The following is a 19,195-nucleotide window of genomic DNA, read 5'->3' on the forward strand; positions in this document are numbered from 1 at the left end:
ACTAAGACTTTATAATTATTGTTTTAATGCATATTTTATTTATGCAAAAATGTTGACTGGTGCACAGTGGTTAATTTTTGTTGGAATTACCGCGTTGCAACTATCCGGTAAGTGGAACTTATTATTAATATTAAGTGTACCGGAAACGGAAGAATGTTATGATAATAGCACAATTAAAACAATGAGATAATAGTTAAAATTCGTATGCTTAGACCGTAAATAATGACAGTAATTAATGTATAGTTTTTTGGTTATTTTAAATCATCAGTAAGGAGTCTCTTTCGGGGCATGAAAATAAATAAAAATGTGGAACAGTGAATTCATTTATTTTGATTAAAACTTCCGAGATAAGATTGTTTCCAACCAAAACAAATACTTTCTGATTATTGAAATATTTAATATATTAGTCATTTTTATATTTCTTAGTCCTACATATAAGCAAGAAAAACACCAGTATCTTTTCTGGGGGATTCAACGCATATCAACAAGAGCTATTTAAAACTCAAAACAACACTTGCTTCAACATGACACAATTATTGTGTTGGCTTAATACTTAAGTTACAATAAATAATTTCAAATTTAATCCAATTTCCAATCATTCATTGGCCATTGTAAATACCAGAATCGGTTCCCTGATTTTCAAATGTCAAAAAAAGAACAACTATACAAAAAATCCTAACTTATTTTACTCAAACGAGTAAAAAATGCTTGTAATCGTAAAATGTTATTACTTACTAGTTGAAGTAAGCGCGCCTACTTAACCTACGACTCTTACATAAGAGCGGTAACAGTTTGTTTTGCTGTAACCGGCTGATCAGTTTCCTTATCCGCGTAGATGCTGCGGTACACGAATTGGTAAACTGTGTAGACGAAAATGTGTTTTATTGTTTTTGTTTTAAGGTGTATAATCTTTTTAATTGATTTTATAATTCGGTATAGAGTAAACTATAAATTATAGCAAACGTGTGGCATCAGAGAATTTAATTTACCTCTTTTATTTTTCTGATTTTTGGTCAGTATATTTTAAATCACATATCTCTTTAGAGCCCTAAAAACACGTTTTGGTTTCTATTTTGCCTCAATTGACAGTATATGCAACAATTATGTAGTTATTATAATACTACTTAGTAATAAAATATATGTTTCATTTGAATAGTGTTTTAGTTAAAATAAACCATTTCTATCATACATTACAAATTAATTAATGTCTCCTTGCTCAGAGTGGCTCTTCTTTTCCAAGATCATTCATAACGTAAAATTATATCCAGTACTACAAAAAAAATAATGTCAACATTCATAACAACTATGTCATATTGTTTTGTCAAGTCAAAAACAAAAGAGAACTATCAACGAAAGTGATGACATTACAATGTAAACCTTCAACTCGTGTGCCGCGCATGCGTGAATCACAGGTGCGCGCGCGCACAATACTTCCGAAATGTTACTTGGCCGACATTCACATTGCATAACCGTCTCAACGACTCACGCCGATCCGGTTTGTTTGTCACATTAGCCTGATAAACTCGAGACTGAGTTTCTTATGACCGATTGTCTTATTTTTAAGTTTTTTTATATACTTAACTATATGGTGATGTAATGTAAGTAGTTTACAAAAGTTTAAGATTTAATTTGTACGGCAGAGATGGTAAATATGTTTTAGAACTTAGTAGCGTTGACTTACTTTTGATGTAGCTGATATTCAAGGACCCTAAAAGAATTAAATATATTTCCTAATCCAGAATAAAAGTTCCCAGAAGCATATTTTACAAAATATTGGAATCTGGAATCACTGACCTATAATGTGTTTGTATAAAACTTATTTATTGTTAAAAAAAATATTATTATCGTTAAAAATCTAGTACAACCTGCAAGGTTTAAAAAAAATACATCTAGCTTTTATTTATCGTCGCATTTCACAAAAAAATATACTGTGATCATAATAATTATGTGTGTCACAATAATATAGTATTTAACCATTATACATATTATACGCAACAGTCCCTAACAGAATAATTTTGAAACATCTTTGCCTAATTCACGTGCACATTCGCTATTGTCATAAAAGGATGCCCAACAATGGTTATGATGTCTCAATAATTCATTCCCGATTTTCTGCTATTAGCTATAATGTATGTCTTCATAAATTGCGGCTATTATAGTCGCTCATTACGCTATTGTTGCTTAAAACACGCATGCATACCCTTTGACCTGAAGCTTTTGACATGTGAGTACTTTACAATGTACAGGTTTAAAATAACGCTATTGCAATCGTGAAAGAGCGAGATAGCGCATTATAATCCGTAGAGTTGCTCTCTCTTACACAACTACACTGTCTTAACTTAAAGATATGGCGGTAGGCCCCAGGTTCATAGTGTCTTTGGGTCAAGGGTAGCTGTCGGCAATTACATGATGGAAATTATTATATTATTACAAGGCTGGTAGACACTCCCTTTTAACAAGATCTATTTTGAGGATCTATTATGTGTAATTATTAAATTATACGTATTGAAATCATTACAATGTCGCTGCTGTTGATGGAGGCTTTGTTTTACGTGTAGATAAACAATTTAGAATATTCAAATAGAGTTAGCTTATATTTATCGTCGTATATTAATAATAGTTTAATTTATTACATGCCCTTAGCATAGTCTAGGAGTCATAAATACGTATAAAATAAGGTATTTTGTTACAAATAGAGGATAGTTTCCTTAGATCCTCCACTTACTGGCAATTAAATAGGTATACAACTATTTATCTTGGTCGTCTGCTTTTACAAAGGATATTAAGATTACATTACTGGCAAAAAAAATTGAAGACTTGATGTAGTTTTGTTAGTTCCCACAGTATTGCTTCTTGTGCTCTATTGATGACAGTAATACAAGTGATACTTCAATGTCACAATTTACCTAATTTATTCAAAATTCCCAATTAGTTATGAACAAGAAAAACATCAAGACGAAATTAGACGCAATTCTATCTCAAATATTCAAAATTGCCTCACTAGGGCGCCAAGATGATAAAAGGTTTCAGTTTTTACGCATTAAGCAGGTAACTATAGTGAATTAATTCAAATAATAGTTATAACATCGGAATTTTCATCATAAGTTTTGCAAATAAAACATTATAATGCTTCTAATAATGATAATTTACTATCACGTAATAAAACTGGTAATAAACATTTAATTATCAATTGTAAACTAAACGATTATCATTTATTTTGCAACGGTTAACACAAATAACGGAAGTTCAAAATTGATTTATTTATTTACAAGATCATTAAAGTCACATTCCTCTAGCATTCTTAACGACATTTAAATTGCACTATTGGCGTAGACCGTGAAAGTTCTTTCGCAATAATGATGTGATAATTACTAAATTAATTTGATTGTCCATTACCTTTGAAGTTCCCGTTACCACATGGTACTGGGGGCCTTATGAATCGTCTTAAAGTAAATACTATTGCTGGAGTAGTAGAGAGATGCCACTCTAAGCTGTGTATTGCGCTGTCATGTTTCCACAACCATTTTTTAATAAGGCCTTGGAGTCCTCATGGAAACCCGCTTCCTCGGGATAGAGAACGTGTAGACGTTTCCACAACCATAATAATTTTACTTTTAAAACGTGGTGTTAGACCCTCAGGTTATTAGAACCCGCTCATCTAGTTGCTTCATAATACACGTTTTAAGATGATTTCGTTGCAGGACCGTTTTAGCGTAGTTAAAGTTGCAAAATGTTCTTCTAACCAACATAAGTATAAGTATTAAATTGAATAGTAACATAGGAACAGAATATATTTCTACCTTATTATACCTTAAAATTATATTATATTCTACACTTAGCTTTGATCTTAGATTAAGGTTTTTTAATCGAATTATCTTTAATTGTTTACTTACCAAATACTGCTATTGTACAACAGCTTAAAATGTTATCATGTACATAGTATTCAAAGTGATCAAAAACCTACTATAATCTTTGTGTCGCGTAGGTTTCACGAAAATTCAAGTCACCTGCACAGAGACACCCAATCTTAGGACAAGCATCCGTGGATCATATAAATGCCTATCCTACGGACATGTCGAACCCGCGACTCTTTGCGCACGGTGGGTTTTGCGTGGTCGCCTTAAATCACTCGGCTATCCATGCATCTTTCAAAAAAACTTTATCTACGTATGGAAAAAAACATGTTTTTATGTGTTCATTAGTATATTTAGAACTAGTCTGGTGACAGAACAGTCAACGGAGCCTTATTTTCGTTTCAACCTTTTGGCAGAGAACCCTAAAAACATAAAATCAATGTTGTTGTATGACGTCAATAGAAGACCGGTATCGATATTCAAATTACTTCGCACTGGAAAGCAACGAAACTGTCGCCTTGTTAATATGGTCCCCACCTCAAATATAAAAAGGGCACAAGCGCCATCAGAATACAAAGTCTGCCTTTCAAAACCACATAATTAATAAGAACCTTCGGCATATCGTATAAAGTTGTAAAAATAAAACTTCCATAAACACCACAGCGTGTACACAATTTTATTACATAAAAAACTTAAGATTGTAACATTTTTGAACTTTGTTTATTATAACATAATGCAGGATTGGTTTATTTTTATTGTCTACTACTTAGTAAACCAATAAAAAAGTAAATCTGGTAGCTGATTGCTCACATGCAAAATTATAAAATTTTAGAAAAGTTACATCATTGTTTTCATTTATATTTAGTGTAAAGACACTCATCTTTTAATGAACCTACGCAACGTAGTAATGTTCGACTTAGGCTTAAAGTTAGGTTTTTATCCACAATTCCAAAACCTTTTTTTGCATGTCTATGTCTATACTAATATATAAAGCTGAAGAGTTTGTTTGTTTGAACGCGCTAATCTCAGGAACTACTGGTCCAAATTGAAAAATTATTTTTGTGTTGAATAGACCATTCATCGAGGAAGGCTTTAGGCTATAAACCATCACGCTGCGACTAATAGGAGCGAAGATACAATGGAAAATATGAAAAAAGCAGGGCAGGTATAAATCATAACTTATATCTTTTACCCACGGGAACGAAGTCGCGGGCAACAGCTAGTCAACAGATAAACCTCCTTTCCCACATCAACAGATATCAAAATTAAATTTAATATCAGATAATCGCATATTCGTGAAGATAAAAACTATAACAAAAGTGACCTTCAGTAATATTATAGACAAAATGTCTCAACATCCAAATATGCATATAACTAATTTAATCAATGGATGTTGCGAAAGCGTTCGTTTATCGCCTAGACTTATTACATTAGCCGGCGACCGACCATGCGTGCATTCTGCTTGCGCAATGCATCATCAATAGTTACAGACATAGGTGCGAGTACTTGTCATGCTTTAGGAATCCGATACTTATCTACCTAGAAATTTCTAAGCCATATTTAGCAATGATTTGAACAATAGAGAGAAATTTGTCATGTAACACTGTTTGACTGCACGGATAGCCAGGTTGGTTGAGGTCACCACACCACACAGTGTGCGACGTGTCGCGAGTTCGATCCCCGCGTAGGACAAGCATTTTTGTGATCCACGAATGCTTGTTCTGAGTCCGGGTATCTTTGTGCATGCGATTTGTATGTTTGTAGAACCCACCGCGACACAGGGATCTTTCCTGGGAAAAGGGAGTTTTCTTAAAAAAAACATAACTTTTAACTTAGCTTTACCGTTTGCTACGACATCTTCAAGGAGATTTACTAAATTTACAAACTGTAACGTCAATGCGTTTATCGTCAATGCGTGTAACGTCAATGCCTTTTTACTAAATTTACAAACTGTAACGTCAATGCGTTTATCGTCAATGCGTGTAACGTCAATGCCTTTTTACTAAATTTACAAACTGTAACGTCAATGCGTTTATCGTCAATGCGTGTAACGTCAATGCCTTTTTACTAAATTTACAAACTGTAACGTCAATGCGTTTATCGTCAATGCGTGTAACGTCAATGCCTTTTTACTAAATTTACAAACTGTAACGTCAATGCGTTTATTATTTACCTATGTTTACTATGGACGTGCATAAAGACGTCGCCCATTCGGGGTGTCAAAGAAAGGAAGACCACAACCACATACTTGCGAATGGCGATTGGCGTGATGCCGAATGCAGCCAATTGCTCTATGGAAAACAACGCTTTTATAAAACCGAACTGAAATATTCATTACTTAAAACGATCCCATCTAATTCAGAACACAATACAACAATCATGTTGTAACATAACAGCCTTAAATAACCTGTTTCGTGATTTTTAAGAACATTGATATGAATCAGCCATTCAAAACCAGTAATCTAAGATTCAAATCGCACGACACACACATTAATAAAATAACAAAGCACGTAATGGGAACAAAAAAACTATACAACACCTAGTATTCCTTGCAAAACATCGTCACACGTAACCAATATTAACTGGTCTTTGTTTCAGTACTAATTACAAGTACCTGCGGGTGTATTTAATTGGTAGGTTACATTGTATCCACATAGTACGATAGGTTACAATCGACGCTTTCACTGTTCAATCGATTCACTTGTACTTTCCAGAAGACTGTGAACTCGTGATCTGGTTTACTAGGGTTACGCAATACAGATAGATAAATACTAGGTAGTATGCACTAAGTAGATACTAGGCAGATATCTGTCACATTTCCTATTCATATTTCTAGAGAAACCTGATAGTGGTATCAGCTATCGTTTGGTATACCAAACGTGGAGTAATACCACTACCGCGACGTATTGTTGGCTACTTTACGTTCATTCACCTTCTTTGATATGCGTAAAGACTTTTTACGCCGTACATTATTTAAATGCTTAAAAAGACATAGGTATAAAAGAAAACCTCTATATAAACTAAATATAGTTAGATTTTAAATTTGGCGAGATTCTGATCACGCAACAACTCGACACATTCCGGGCTATTTTGCAATTGAAACGCAATTCACATAATAATATATCTATACTTAAACAGTTTTTTAAGTATTTTACCTTCATTGTAATATTTAATACCTCTTTATATTTACAAGACTCTACAATTTTCTTGTATTGAAATTTACAAATAATTTCAACATTTTATTAATTAGACTATTATATTATTCATTATGATAGACAATATTTTGACTTTAACATTTTGACTATTTCTTCACTGCAATATAATATTTGGTCCACCAAGGCCGACCACTAACTAATAAAAATGAAAAGAACAGTGAGAAGGAATGTCGTTATCTTCTGAATGTTATTAGGCAATTATTGCTAAATGCAATAACCCCGATGGATATCGCACTAAAATTAGCAAGAGGTCAAATCATTTTTATTAGTATTTCTTAGCTAAGACAGCTATTAATAATCTTAAACATCAATTTTAATTTCAAAGGCATAAAGCTTATTCGAAGCGAGGTCTTAGCGAAGGTTTATTTCAATCTTTAAATAAATTACTCTTGCAGTCATCGTTTTAATCCTGCACAAAGGCACCTAGACTTAGAAGAAATATTTGTGGGTCATGTAGAGATCGCAGAGATCGAACCCGCGATATGTCGCTCACCTAACTGTGGTGACCAAAAGGAACGTTAGAGTATCTTAGACTTCGTTAAACTTTAAAAATAATTATGTCCTGACCGATTCTCGAGCACGGTGGCTAGTGTCGCAAGATACCATCCTGGCGCGCGGATCGTTATTTATAGTATAGTCATGCTCAAACGTACACTAACACAGGTGTTGTACTCTTGTTCCCTTACTCTAATAGCCCAATGGGCCAACAATCTGACACGGTAGAGTCAAGGGCAGAACCACCACGGCAAAGATTAATTGCGTAGGACCCACATTTTTGCGTGCTTTCCAAACACGAAAACAGTGATATTTTTGTCTAAAACGCACACAACATTCCATAAGTCAGTGCGTGTTTTAGGATCAAACTCGGGACCTTTGACTTACCACTAGGCGATCACATTCATTACATTACATACATCATATCTGGTCGATCTTTTTAAAAGACGTAATAGAAGAAGAAGTATAAAAATACTTCATACTTTTTTCCATAAATACTAAACTACTTAAACGGTAGTTTGAGTTGCATTATACGTTTACCGTAAGTCACCACTAATTTGACTTCGAAATGTCGTTTGGCGTAATTTTAAGTCGCATTCCTCTGGCGTCGTTCCTTGGCTAGAACATAATTAGCTTGAAATCGCAACACTTGTTGGATTAGGTACACTATTTTGTAATTGTACTACACAATATATTATTGCGTGGATTTGTAAAGGCATATGCATGTACATTCTTAAGTTGTGTTGCGTGATAAACATATAATTTTAACGATTTTAACATTCCAACGATCTAAGTTCCTATTCTAGTGTGTCAATGAATATGCGTGAACGTTTTATGAGGCATATGAAATTTGTGTACATTCATTTTTGTAGTGAATAACTTGGCTGCCTTTGTTTAGGTTATATTTTCTATAGTTTAGGGCTTAACGAAAACCTTGCAAATTTTGCAAGCCATTTCAAACTTAACTCTTCGATACAATGACATTCTTTGACATTAATACTTTTTGGTTTACACAATTGCTTCCCGACTACTATTTTACTGTTTTTTTTTATGACAATCTATGCACCGATGACATAAACTCAATTTTTAAACTAACAACTATTTACAAGAAGTTTTATCAGAGACTTTTCCCACTATCCCGTTGGTCCCATGGCGTGTTGCCAAAATCTGGCTAAAGATTTAGGCCATTGCACTTCCTAATAGCATTACCAGTATTTACTTAATGTCTACATTGTTCTATTAATGCATTATGGATGTCCCAGCTAACTATGTATGTTAAGCAATTAAAAATACATGTAAGAACATAAGTGGACCGCCGGAACTTAGGCAAGATTGCATTTAAATACAGCACTAACTTTATATTTCTAATCTATTAGCGTAGCTTTTTACCACATTTACGAAATTACGCAAGAAATTAATGAAAATATAGAATATTTTGTTCATTGTATTTTAAGATAAATGTTTATTCAAATATTTAGCAGAATCGAGGTCACTCGAATTAACAAAAATACCTTTTTAAATATGGGGTTACGCCATCTTTTATTGGAATAAATTTGAATCTGTTACTAGATCAATGGCAGTCACTTTCGTTTTTAATCAATACTGATTTCTTTCGTGTTTTAATTTTCTCCAACCGCAAATTTTCGTTGTCATTTGTAACGCTTTTCGCTGATATTGTAGCTACTTTTGATTATTTTGATTTAGAGTTATTTTAAAACTATATTACTTAATACTAAATTTTGATAAATTTAAACGTATTACTTTATTTCTTCATAAACTTACAGAAAATACATAAGGTACAACATGACACAATGATTAAAAAAGCTTCAAACAAAATCTGTAACTTATTGCTAAGAAAAGCGCTTTACGTAAGTCAAATTTCCACTGTTTTAATTGTTGAATGACTTACAAACAAAGTACTTAATTTGAATTCAAAAAGTCACTACATAATCCTGAAAATCACCTCACGCCATGGTTACGCATATATTCAACGAAAGTTCAATCATCAATATTCATAAAAGTGAGTTACGAAAGCCTATTCATATCAAGTTTGGTTCCTGTTCAATAGGCAACATCTCGACAACTATTACTTAAGCTTTGTTCCGATTCAAACATTCACCTATTACATCAATCCTTTTGTTCTAGGGACCTATTACCACCTTTTTAAGTAAAGCTGGTGTAGTTATGGGAGTTAAGCAATGCCCGCATAAGTGAATCCATCACAGGTTAAGCTACGCTTGACGCGGTTGGTCCGTAGATATTTGGACCATATTTGTCATAAGGAGTTCCTCCGTGTTTAGGTTCGAAAAGGCCGATGATGGTGTAAGACTAAATTATTCAAAAAAGGATATTACGATATCTGATTATTTAACTAATACTAACGCTTGGGTTTGAAGTACCCCCAAATATACATAGCTGTCTTTTGCCGTCTGTTTATTAACCACTAGTTATTGCCCGCGACTTCGTCCCCGTGGGGAGAAGATATAGTTCATGATTTATACCTGCCCTGTTTTTTTTCACATTTTCCATTGTATCTTCGCTCCTATTAGTCGCAGAGTGATGGTTTATAGCCTAAAGCCTTCCTCGATGAATGGTCTATTCAACACAAAAATAATTTTTCAATTTGGACCAGTAGTTGGATTTGGACCAAACAAACAAACTCTTCAGCTTTATATATTAGTATAGATTTGACATTTGATTATAATTATGACATTGTAGCCAGGTAGAAAATTTCGACTAGAGCCAGCTTATAAAATATCGTTTATCATAATCTTATTTTTTATACTATTATTTTAATTGTTCTTCAGGTCTGACAGTGTGTGTGTTTTATTAAAAATCAAGTTTCTTTCTTTTTATTTGCAGAAAAATCAATTTTACTTCATTTCTTATTTATCTCATATCATTTCATCTCCAATTTGTTGACATAATAAGAGGTTTGCAACTAACAAGACTACTTCTTAATGTTGAATTCGAATTGTTTTGAAGAATCAGAGCGTAAAAAGTGTCGTTGTCTTGAGTATGGAATCTAACGACCTTCAGATTAAAATGTATGATTTGTCTTGGGATATCATTATTTCGATTTGGTTTAATCTTGAAAAACATATTAAGAGAATGTTTTTTATGGCCAGAAATAGATATACGGAGCATAGGCGGTAATTAGCAAAGAAATAAAGGAATAATAATAGTGTTTAGTTTGATAATAAAGATAAGCAAACTACTTATATATTAAGACAAGCGGTTAGTCGGGAAGTTATAAATAAATGCAAAAAATATGCGTAACTTTTTAAATTAAATTAAGGTCAAATTCAATATTTCCTTGTTGAGAATGTTGTTACAGATATAAAGATATAATCATTAACGAGTAGCAAAACGGCATTCGAATCCTGTTTTAAAATTCAGTCTTTTTTCAATATTAAATCTATATATATAAAAGAAAGTCGTGTTAGTTACACCACTTATAACTCAAGAACGGCAGAACAGATTTGGCTGAAAATTGGTAGGGAGGTAGCTTAGAGCCAGGAGACGGACATAGGATACTTTTTATCCCGTTCGACAGCGTTCCCGTGTGACTTGACATGAAACGTCAGTCACTATAAAACGTGGTATAACAAAACGCAAATGACAGCTATGTAATGACGTATGGATTACTATGGATGACAATTTGATATTTGTAAGAAATCAATATTAAAACTACTTCTATCTATATATATATATAAGAAAGTCGTGTTTGTTACAACACTTATAACTCGAGAACGGCTGGACCGATTGCCATGGTTTTTGATTTGTTGGATTTGTTTCCGTCCCGAAAACAGAATACATCTTAAAAACAATGAAAACTCGATATGTGTAATGAATACTTTCATTTCAATAAATGCTGATTTGTTTATTACATGTAAAACTTTTGTTGTCCATAGGGTGATACCAGGAGATCAGATAGTAGTATTTCATGAGGGTTGTAGCTGGGGAGCACGAGGGCGGTACCAGGAGAGCACGTAGCCGTAGTTGATTAGGGTGATACCAGGAGATCAGATAGTAGTATTTCATGACCTTAGAGTAGGTAGCAGTCATGAAGGGATTACCAGTAGAGCAGTGAGGGTTATAGCTGGGTAGCAGGTACTGTACGCGTGAGAGTAGGGTGGGACCTTAGAGTAGGTAGCAGTCATGAGGGGATTACCAGTAGAGCAGGTAGCAGTAATACATGAAGGTGGTACCATTAAATCGGGGAATGGTAGTCAAAATCAAAAATAAACTAGATATCTATTGGCAGCACCCATGAGTTTGGCTCTAAGTTGCAGTAGATGTATATGAAGGTGGTTGCGATCTTGCTGAAGGGCCGCGATTAGCATAAAAAACTAATTCAATCGGCAATATTAGTAAATCATGTGTTTCTTATTTACAACCTATATACAACTTAAAATGATTACTTAAAAAAAATCAGCAATATTATCATCGACTCTAAGGCGGTACGAAGTCCGCCGGGAAAGCTAGTACTTAATAAGAGTATAAAAAAATCAAAAAATCTATATTAATTCCTGTAAATAATTTATTACATATTTCGAGTAATTTAAACCTGCAAGATAGTAAGTGACTTCTGTAGACCATTATGCAACTTAAAAACATTAAACATTTGTTTTTTTTTCAGTATCATCAACCCAAGACTCAAAGGAGAAGAAGCCGCAGTCAATCAGAGATGTATTGAACACTACGTCATGCATCCCACCGCCTTACCGATGTCCTCATCACAAGATGCAGTTCTTCCTGTACACCAGGTAATCACTAAAACTTCAGTGTAATAGTTAATGACATTTAGTAGTAACTGAATATTATTAAGCTTGCAATAAAATGACTCCCCAACTAAATAATTTAATCATTGAATCACGGGAGGTTTCAGCTCATAAGTACAAAGAAATCCATGTGAAAAAGTATTTAATATACATATAACATGTAATGTATAACATAAGGACAGTAAACTCCATAATTATGCGACATAGGTACATACACATTCACCTGAAATTATCAATACACTGATTAACAAATAATACCAAAAACTAGGTTGTCGAACTTAGTATAACAATCTCAAAAATTACTTTTTATTACCATTTGACTTCTAACAGATGTAAAAAATATTCAATAAGGTATAAACAACAAAGATTGGAGCTTTTAAAACTTACTTGCGCCATAAAAATAAACTACCCAGTGTAGTCTAGTCTAAATCGCATTATAAATATGTATTATCAAGGATATCAATCACAGCAAATCCTGGCATCTTTAAATTGTCGATGCCAATCACATTTCAATGTCAATTTTATACGTTTCAATGTTAAACATAAGCAAAGTCAAACGTATAAACCTTTATTCATGCTTTGTACAATGCTAAATTAATTTAAATAAATTAACTATACATTTATTCAAATTAATTTAGTTGCGTTTTACAGACCTGATGGAAAGCTTAAACAGGACAAAGAGGGGAAGTAGAATTGTTTGAAGCTTATGTGAATCATAAAATAACAATAATTTAAAGCAGCCTATTTACGTCCCATTGCTGGGCACAAACTTCTTCCTGTATAGGAAAGATCATAATTAATAATATTAGCTTTAAATACAAAAGTACGTTGATGCCTCTCTGCAAAGTACTTCTAAGTCTTTTTATCCTGGTTCTGCTCTAAACCTTTCAACCAAATTTCATAAACTAGGAATGAAGATTTCTCCAACTCCCACAATAGCTATGTTTCATATGGACAACGCTGTAAAAGTAAGAGTGTTCGATTTTTAAAAGCGTTAACAACATAGAACACAATTTTTTCGTTTTCATTTTTTATTTTTTATTTAAATCTGAGCAAGGAGTTCTACTATATTACGTTGTAAACTTAATAGTTAAGTAATACATTTTTCTCTGTTTAAAGTGATCAGTAACCCCGAAAGGTTATGCTAATTTATATAACGCAACACATACCTATAACATTGATTAATGTATTTCTGATAGTTAATTAATGAAAAGCGATCATGGTGATTTTACCTTGCCTAATAAACAAGTCGACATTTCGCTGTATGTAAAATTCAAGGCTGTATTGAGCCTATAAAAAGATGACCTTATATTTCAATGTTTCATAATTATTGTCTATGCGCTAGAATGTTAACTAATGTATTTAATTATATTAAGATATTTATTTGAATGTTGCCATTTTTTTAAGGTGAACTTCTGAAGTAATGGAATATTTTACATTGCATAACCTCTAAACAAATTGAACCAATTTTAGGAAAAAAGTAACCTTTTTAAAGTAAACGCTTCCTTACATCCGCAGTTGCTTCGTTCGATGTAGTAAACAAACTTTGTGTTATAAGTTACTACCCGCAATTTTTTATTGACGTAACTTATTAATTCTAGACCAACAATTTAAACTCGATTACAACTATTTCCAATATCAATTGATGATACTTTTTTATTAAACCTAGCAGTAAACTTACACCAACAATGTTTTCTCGATTATTTAATTTGAGTTATTAATTTGATGACACTTTAGAAAACCTAACCTTATGCTTACTCACGATTCCTTCCAAAAAACCTTCTCAAGCTACCAAGCAAGCAGAAAAACAGGGAACCTACTTACTAATTCATCTTCCAACATTACAGAACAACGCAAGAAAAAGGAGAGCTACTAAACACTCTCGATGACAACTCACTCACCCGCTCCAAGTTCAACACTAAACATGAAACGAAGATAGTCGTCCACGGCTTCGGAGGAGGCCGGAACCTCTCGCCGAGCACTGACATGAGGAAAGCCTACTTCACGAGAGGAAACTACAACATTATTATAGTGGATTATGGGTCCCTAGTAAAGGAACCTTGTCTTAGTCAGGTACGTATTGTGGTCTGAGACATTTTTACAAATAGTATCTGATATTAAACAGCTAATGCGAAGAAAAGAACGAATCATTTGTTTATTGATAAAGTGATATTTTTTGCTTATGCTTTCTCATTTTGTGATAATTTTAGATTTTTCCTCGCGATGCAGAATGTGAGCGAATTTATAAAAAAAAATTGAGTAGAGTAGCCCTTAAAAACCACAAGCTACTTTAATGCTAATAGCAGGATTTATATTGATGAATAAATGGATACAAGCCAAAACCTAATAGATAGTTGTTCAAAATACAGATAAGGACAAACTCATTTCGTTACATACAGTGTGTAGAAAACTGTTGCATAATTGCTGCTCTATTTATGACGCCCTTGACCTTACGAAAGTAAACACATACCAACACGAAATTGTTTGTAATCACGTGGTCACGCAACAACAAATACAACATATCAAGTAATGCATGAATAACTGGAAAACAGGCTATTCTAGCTTGCATGACAAAAGTTTAGCAAATTATATAGCATTTAATAAATACTCTAGGATAAAGGCTCTATTCAGATACAATAATATCGGTTGTATAATTACAAAGCTTATTACAGCTGACCTCAATTTTCTTAAAATAAGCCTCGTCATTATTCACTAATATATTATTGCTAATAAAAGTTTATTCGCAAGAGCATCGCCATAAAATAGCTATGCAATGCTATGAAAAATTATCATAAATATTAATGACATTAAAAGGCGAAGATTGGTGGGATCAGTTTTGACATTAATTGACTTTTCTTGCGTCAAATGTTCGTGATAATAAATCAACGATGCAATGCAATCCTGTCGATAGATATTTATTGGTTTTCCAAAGTATAAATCATCGATAAATCTGTTATTCTAGATGCAAGTCTTATTTATAGTCGATATTCGTTCTGTGTGTAATGAATTCAGCTAGTAGCCAGTGTCGTGTCTTGCGACAATAGCCACCTTATCCAAAACCGGTCAGGACATATCATCAAACAATTCGAATCATCTTTGCGCACGCCTCCATGTTTTGATCTCTTGTATACTTACAGTGAAGTTATTTACTAAAACAGTTTTCATATTATGTGTCACTGTCAAACATTATATCACTGTCACACATAGCACCGCGCGAACAGACAAGTTAAATTCTGTACACGTTCTTAAACAAAGTAAATAAATTTTCAATTTATTATTTAACTTTTGTAACAACATGATCACCAGTTTTTGGCCTGTCTTTTCTGAAAAACTAGCGTTGCCTTTTAAAGTCATAATGTCGCCAGCCTTCTGAGCACGTTTCCCCATTTTAGCAGTGATAAATATGTATTTTTGGACGCATTGTATATAATAATGTTCACTTTGTATTCTTCTTGAGTGTTTCACAGTTTCAACTTATATATTTAAATATTTTATGTTGGATGATGCCCAATTAATTTGTTTTTTAATTTTCAATTTACAGATCGATTGGGCTCCCCGTTTCGCTGGGCTGTGCATCGCGCAACTTGTGGAGTACTTACAGTATCACCCAACGAAGGCGGTTGCACCTGACAAACTGCACACCATAGGGTATAGCGTGGGGGCACATATACTGGGACTGGTGGCTAATTATTTGTCCAATGGGAAACTTGGCAGGATCACTGGTAAGTTCTTCATAGTATAACAAAATGCGATAGATACAATGAATGAATGGAGATATTTGACATTTCTTCATTTCTGTTTAATTTGAAGGCCTGCATCAGTGATTGAAATGTTATTGAAACATGCTATAAATACTTGAATAATCTCCTTTCAAAACTCTTCCGCAATCGAAAGGTTAAAAGATATTTAATTAAGCAACATTCGCTTACGTCAATTCCAAGGGATTGGGCGACATTGAATTTGTTTGTCATTCAATATGCAAAGTACTTACGTTGGTAAATAATAATTATACTTAAAGTATTGATAACCTATAATTTATTTAATTAAATTACCATTTACTTTTATTTAATTTTTATTTTCAAATATACTAGCAATTAAGTTCAATATCCACTAAACACTTAATTAAATACTATAATATATTGTCAAGTCACACCCAAAACAGACTCTAAATCAAATCTAAGTACACGTCTAATGAAAGGTTCATTATCCCTCAGGTCTCGACCCAACTATATTCTTCTACATGGGTACGAATCGGTCCCGTGATCTGGACTACACTGACGCGCACTTTGTGGACATCCTGCATACCGGAGCTGGTATCCTTGGCCAATGGGGTCCAAATGGACACGCCGACTTCTACGTGAACGGTGGCTCCAGTCAGCCTGGATGCGCTCATGACACTATCTTCCGTAAGTTTTTGAACGCTATCACAAATAACATAACGTCTAAGCATGTTATGAATTAGATATCAATATAATGCCGGCCAATTTAAGAAAAGATTTTTACGACAAAGAAATAGAGAAAAGACAATTTGGTGTTATACTTTTTCTATTGTTTTGTTTTGTGCTATAATGTCCTCTTTCGGTAGAATGCAACACTACTGCACTCAAAAGGCAACAGTCGCAGTAAAGACTTTCACTTGTTCGTCCCCTAGTTGGTCTGCCAGCGCCACCTAGCAGTTGGCAGTAATACAATATTAGTGTCTGTTATACCCGAGAGATGGCGTTATACTGTAATTTGTACCATCAAGCACAAATATTTTTTTTGCGATATCCATAGTCTTATCATTGCTATTATTTCAACAGAAACCCTATCATGTGATCACACGAAAGTGACTCCCTACTTCATAGAGTCGATCAACAGTCCTGCTGGATTTTGGGCAGGACCATGTTCCAGTCTGTTTTCATACCTTATAGGTTGGTGCGAGCCTAAGGATACAGACTATGTTCTCATGGGCGAACATGTTACTCACAAGTAAGTATTGACTGAAAACTAGAGTTCGGTAGGTAATCTTTGAAGGACTGTTGCCCGTAAACCCGTAATATAAATATCTGCCTATGCCACGTACCAAAATAAATACTTTAAAATAAAAGCTTAAGGTTAAGTAGAAGTTAATTGCTTTGAAATGATCATTAAAATATATATAATGATCATTAAAGGTATGCTTACCTCATTCACTGCTGAAAATGGTGTTAAATCTTATGCAGCCTTGTAGCCATCTCATAAACTCTTTAGAGTCAATGTATTCCATTTACTTTAAATATATATCATAGTATTAAAGCGAAGGGCAAAAGTGCAAAACGTGATGTCAACTAGTAAATAGTTTATACATATATTATATTTATAGTATATTCTGAACATAACCCCATGACCCCTTTCAGGAGTTTCCCATTTCATCACCAACAGTTTTTCCACATACCTACTACAATGCTTCACCATTACAATTTCATTTTCAGCGCCCGAGGTGTCTACTACGTAACAACGAATGCTAAGCCACCGTACGCCAGAGGTTTTCCAGGAAAATCAAGGCGACTCAGATCCATAACACCCTATAGCTGATGAACAACTACCATGAACTGTTAGAGAAAACCTTACCAAAATAATAAGTTAAGTAGATAGCCATTTTTGTCGGGGAACTAATTTAATAATATCTGTATATAGTAAGGTTTCATGTGAATCTCTTTTTGTGCAATGAATATGTATTAACTTATTAGTTTTGGACTTAGAATTTGTAAATCCTGTAAACTTTTGCTTCTATAAGCTTAACGTCAATTATTTTTAATGGTCTTGAAATCTATTTCAGATTTATGGAATGTCCACTTTAGATTTCAAACTTAGGATATGGATTTAAAGACAGGTTTCGCTCTTTAAGCAACGAATAGGTTAAAGGAATTCCAACTTTATGTATTTCTAGACTAAGAGCCCATTTTTCTACGAAGAAAAGATTTTTAAATCCTATAAGCTAGAAACTTCACCATAAAAATGTAGGTAGCAAATCAAAATCGAAATAATATTAAGAAAAAGTGTATAGTAATTTTAATAGCAGCCTACAACTGCCCCACTGACGGGCAAAGGCCTACTCATGCCAATAACTAATTGTTTTAAGCATGTCTATTTAATATTTAATTTGTAGAGAATAAAAACAAACTCATGTTTTATAAGAGCTTCTAGCAAACGCAATAATTATTTTATAAGTGTAACAGTTACCTTTAAGTTACCACCGTATACTCAAATAGAACTTAATTTGACCCATACAATATTCAAGTCTTCGATAGCCTACGATTTTATGCTTCAAGATATTAGCTCCTAATGACAAAAGTAAAAAGCGCAAAGACGTTCGTTTGGTGTATTAATGAACCGCGTTTTCTGGTTCCATGTAGCCCAGGATAGAGGATCGTGGAAGGATTTTGGGGAGACCTTTGCCCAGCAGTGGGACACAGCGGGCTAGATAAACAAAAAAGTAGGTCTATGGACACGTGATAGAGTCTAAAGTCGTGAGGTATCGGAGACTAAAATCACATCCATAACAAAGTCAAGTTTATTTGTTGTTACATTCCACCTAAGAGTGACAGAGATGACATGTCTCAAAACGGTTATTTAAGAAACGTTTGAGTACTCGGTAATTAGATATTACGTAATAATTTAAATGGGGACAAGTCACCTGTTATTATATCTCTCGATATGATTGTGCAGTTACTCAAAATGAGTGTTAATTTATTAAGTAGATTAAGAAATTTGTGATACTATAGTAATACTCTTATCTAGAAATAAATGTGGACATGTGGGACTTTTTTTTGTTTATTTTTCCTTCTAACTTCTTCAGGAAGGTGAGTATTTGATTCAAGAATTA

The 19,195-nt window shown here is 33.5% G+C and overlaps 1 protein-coding gene across 1 annotated transcript; it reads left to right on the forward strand.

The window, feature by feature from the left end:
* LOC113497535 (pancreatic lipase-related protein 2) lies at positions 1-18,148 on the forward strand. Its single transcript, XM_026877122.1, has 7 exons — positions 1-107; positions 12,207-12,333; positions 14,196-14,421; positions 15,890-16,070; positions 16,563-16,754; positions 17,151-17,319; positions 17,802-18,148. Exons 1-7 carry the CDS (start codon positions 50-52, stop codon positions 17,902-17,904), a joined length of 1,056 nt encoding a protein of 351 aa, XP_026732923.1. The 5' UTR covers positions 1-49; the 3' UTR covers positions 17,905-18,148.
* The last annotated feature ends 1,047 nt before the right edge of the window (positions 18,149-19,195 follow it).

The sequence above is a fragment of the Trichoplusia ni genome, chromosome 9 (genome assembly GCF_003590095.1).
Source record: "Trichoplusia ni isolate ovarian cell line Hi5 chromosome 9, tn1, whole genome shotgun sequence".
NCBI classification, from domain to species: Eukaryota; Metazoa; Arthropoda; class Insecta; order Lepidoptera; family Noctuidae; genus Trichoplusia; species Trichoplusia ni.